This window comes from Penaeus monodon, chromosome 32 (assembly GCF_015228065.2).
Source record: "Penaeus monodon isolate SGIC_2016 chromosome 32, NSTDA_Pmon_1, whole genome shotgun sequence".
Lineage (NCBI taxonomy): Eukaryota > Metazoa > Arthropoda > Malacostraca > Decapoda > Penaeidae > Penaeus > Penaeus monodon.
The window spans coordinates 2,911,617-2,915,498 of NC_051417.1; the positions used below are offsets into that span (position 1 = coordinate 2,911,617).

Consider the following 3,882-nt stretch of genomic DNA (forward strand, 5'->3'; position numbering starts at 1 on the left):
CTAAGTACAGTTGCCTTTACTTGGACCCATATGATGACATATATTCATTATAGACACAAAGAGGAAGGATGAAATTTGAAGTATCAACAAATTAATCGTTCTGGGCTGTGAGCCAAATCCCCCCTGCAGAGAGCCTCAAACAGCCACATGCAACTGTTTGACAACTATGAGAGAAGGTAATTAAAAAACATAAATTATGAGTATCAGTAGTTATTGTATATCTAGTTTACTATTTCTTCCATGTAGTGAAAATAGGATTTTAGAGAGTTTGAGTATATTTAAATAAATTTATATCTATAGAAAGCCATGGTAAGTTGTTTTTTACAAAAATAAAATACAGACATAGACATTTGGTAATATTGTTAAATATAATCATCTTAAAAGAAATATACAAAACTAAGGCTATTCTACTTCATATTGCAAAGACGAAAATTCAGGGCACACTGACATATATTTACCAACAACAGTTGACTCTTATGATATAATTTCCCTTCACTTTTTTCAAGCAACCTAAAGCATCTTGCCGTCACAATGTCGAGTCTCCACTATTTCAGGTTTGTTGAAGTATTCTATATGATACTGTCCTTTACTAAAAGCTTTTTCCCAGTCAGTCTGTTCCTTCACTTCCTGGTCGACTTTTAGCCAGCGTGAACTACTACTCTCCCCACTTGCAGTTGTGTAGATTATACTGTAACCATTGACAACTTCTGCATTTGTGTAATCAGCATTTTCTTTACTTACGACACCTATGATGAGGTCTTTGTCAGGACCATCTTTGTTAATGCTATGCTTTGCCATATGTTCATTTAGCTGCCCCTTCTTGGAAAATTGTTCACCACATTCTATGCACTTGTGAAGCTCATTATTTGAATGTATCATCATGTGCTGCTTCAGGCTTGATTTTCGTGAGAAGGCTTTCCCACACTCGCTGCACCTATGCGCCAGCACACCTTTATGAGTCATTCCATGTTCCACCAAGCTGGACTTTCTTGTGAATTCCTTTCCACACTCATTGCACTTGTGGGGGGTTTCACCAGTATGAATCATCAGGTGTTGATTCAAACTTGACTTTCTTGAGAATGCTTTTCCACACTCATTGCACTTGTGAGGTCTGTCACCTGTGTGGATCATCTTGTGTTGATTTAAGCTGGATTTTCTTGAGAAGATTTTTCCACACTCAATGCATTTATGGGGTCTAGTTTCAGTAAAGACAATCACAGCAGGTGTCTGGGTTGCCTTTTCAGGTACCCCTTCTCCACATTTATTGCACTCAATAAGCCCATTACTGGTATGTATCAATATTTGATCTGCTAAGTTTGACTTTAACATCACAAAGTTGCCACACTTGTTGCACTGACAGAACTTGTCACCTGAATGTATTACCATATGCTGCATCAGGTGTGCCCTTTGAGGAAACACTTCACCACATTTGACACACTTATGTACTCTGTAACCTGTATGGATCATCATATGCTGCGTCAAGCTAAATTTCCTTGTGAAAGTCTTCCCACACTCATGGCATTTGTGAGGCCTGTCACCTGTATGAATCATGAAGTGCTGAGTTAGTGTAGATTTTCTAGAGAATGCTTTTCCACATTCTGTACATTTGTGGGGTCTGCCATTTGCATGGATTACTATACACTGTTTCTGGGTTTGTGTCTGGCAGAATTCGTCCCCATACTGACTAGTTGCCTGTGAGGCTTCCCAGGCTTCTGTTAAAATTTTTTCTTTCAAACTAGACATTCTCAGAATATTCACAAATTTAAAAAAGTACAGATAATCTACTAATGCCTCACCACAACAAAGTGAAAATCATCCTTTGTTCTGCAAGTTTCTTGCAATGTAAGCTTGTTACGTGACAACAATTATTTTTATACAGTTACTTAATCTTTAAATTTGCAATACAATTTTGTTGTGTAAAAATTACAGAACACAAAATTCAGCATGCTAATCTCAGGAAAACTGCAGCACTGGAGAAGACTCAAACCACTCCTCTACAGTCTCACAATCTCAGGACCAGGGTCTTCCACGCTGTTCTCATAATCTTCACCCTTCTTCATGTTCTAACACTGAAGATCACCTCGCATCATATCTGAGAAAGAAAAGTCAAGTTATTTCTCTTCCTATAGAATATACATTCTACATATGCATAACACTTGGAAAGGCTGTGTGAAGTCTATAGATCAACACACTAAATCTCTTCTCATTTTCAGAGGAAATACTTATAATATTTCACAAGATGACCCAAACTGACCATTAAACACATCTAGCCTTTTTTTCCTGAAGTACTTATTTTTTCTGTGAGCAGCTGTTAGGGTCACCTTACACATTACAATTGCTAAGATATGCCACAGAGCAATACAATCTTCCCATCACAGTAATCTTTATTTCATTTTATCTTCCCTTCACGGAAGTTAAGAAAAAATTCCATAAAATGTCAAATTTAAACACTGTCATACAAGAAAACCATATTATGATTACTAAGTTCACATAGCCATTTATAATAATTTTATATAAACTTCATACTAATAACACTGAAATGCTGAAGTATCAGAGTTGTTAATCTATAAACATACAAAATATATATTACAAATGAACAAATTTTTCTTTCATAATCCTTATTATTATCACCAATAAAAGTTATGCTATAATAGAGCCATTCACAACAAAATTTATATTATAGTGATATATTCCTTGGAAACTCAGGTAGAGATCAAGTTACTCTTCACTTAAAGGAAAGGAAAGGAAAGGTCATTTCAGGCTTATGACATTCTTAATCATGTTCAGCTACTCTGCAGACCAAATCAAAATATGCATCTGTAGCTAGGTGAGATTTATATGGAAATGTATGACTGCTATTTCAAATGAGTGGCTGAAATCTCTATGGCATACTTTAATGTTTTCAGTCTGATGCATAAATGGGAAGCCTGGTGTCTCATTTTTGCAGCTTCAGCAAATGAGGACCCAGCATTATATAAAAGATTTCAGATAATCCATAATTCTATCTTTACTTGTGCATACTCTGTTACTTTATCTTTCCTTCCACTTGCATATTTTCTGACAACTATCATGTTTTCTATAAATTTTAGAACCAAAAATGTTATCAATGAATACATAATGAGATATAAACGGACTGGATAACTGAACAACGTGTGGTCGAGGCCCCAATTCACTAAAAACGTCAGCCACAATCATATTCTTAGCCAAATTTCTCTTAGCTGCCTGCATACACTCAGAGGTCAATGACCATCAAAATGCTTACACAAAATTACAAAATACTTTAAGTTTTAGCTGGAGCTTAAGGCTCAACTGCAAAGAGTGAACATGCAATTGCAATTATGGTTGCCTCTACGACAATGGCAAAGAGCCAGAGGCATCTACTTTAAATATTCTGGCAGGATAAGGCTTTGTCTGATTCCTTATCTGACAATAACTCTCAAGGGTATATCATCAATGTATATGCTGCATTCAGCCAAAAGCTACTGTTACCATCCTGATAAATAACTATAGCTGACATATGGTTTTTGAATAGTGGTTGTCAACAAACTGAATTTTTACCAAAAGGCAGCACCTCTCTAAAACAAATGATAATCAGTTTATCAGTATTAGTACTAAATACTAAGTACTAAGAAAACCAGTTTTCATATACTAAAAAGTATTCAAAATTCTGCAAATCTATTCTTTTTTTTTATCTTATTTTAGATACATCTTACATCAAAATATCCTTATACACTTCACAAATATAGTAATGGGTTATGCATAACAAGTAACAACACCCTCAAATGATGAGATGAACATCAGTGGTTTCACAAGATGTGTGAGCTAGATAAGGTTGAGAATAAGAGCCAGCTTAATTTCACTTGACAGCATACTCACCAATAT

General features: G+C 35.4%; 1 protein-coding gene across 2 annotated transcripts in view; it reads right to left on the reverse strand.

Moving 5' to 3' along the window:
* Positions 1-72: 72 nt before the first annotated feature.
* Positions 73-3,882, reverse strand: part of LOC119593351 (zinc finger protein OZF-like) — a 5,174-nt gene continuing 1,364 nt past the window's right edge. Inside the window, exon 2 of one of the 2 annotated variants that reach the window (XM_037942277.1) lies at positions 73-2,092. In XM_037942277.1, coding sequence (XP_037798205.1) covers positions 511-1,743 — 1,233 coding nt within the window. In that variant the 5' untranslated portion in view covers positions 1,744-2,092 and the 3' untranslated portion in view covers positions 73-510. The remainder of the gene's footprint in view (positions 2,093-3,882) is intronic. The other variant, XM_037942276.1, reaches the window with a different exon arrangement.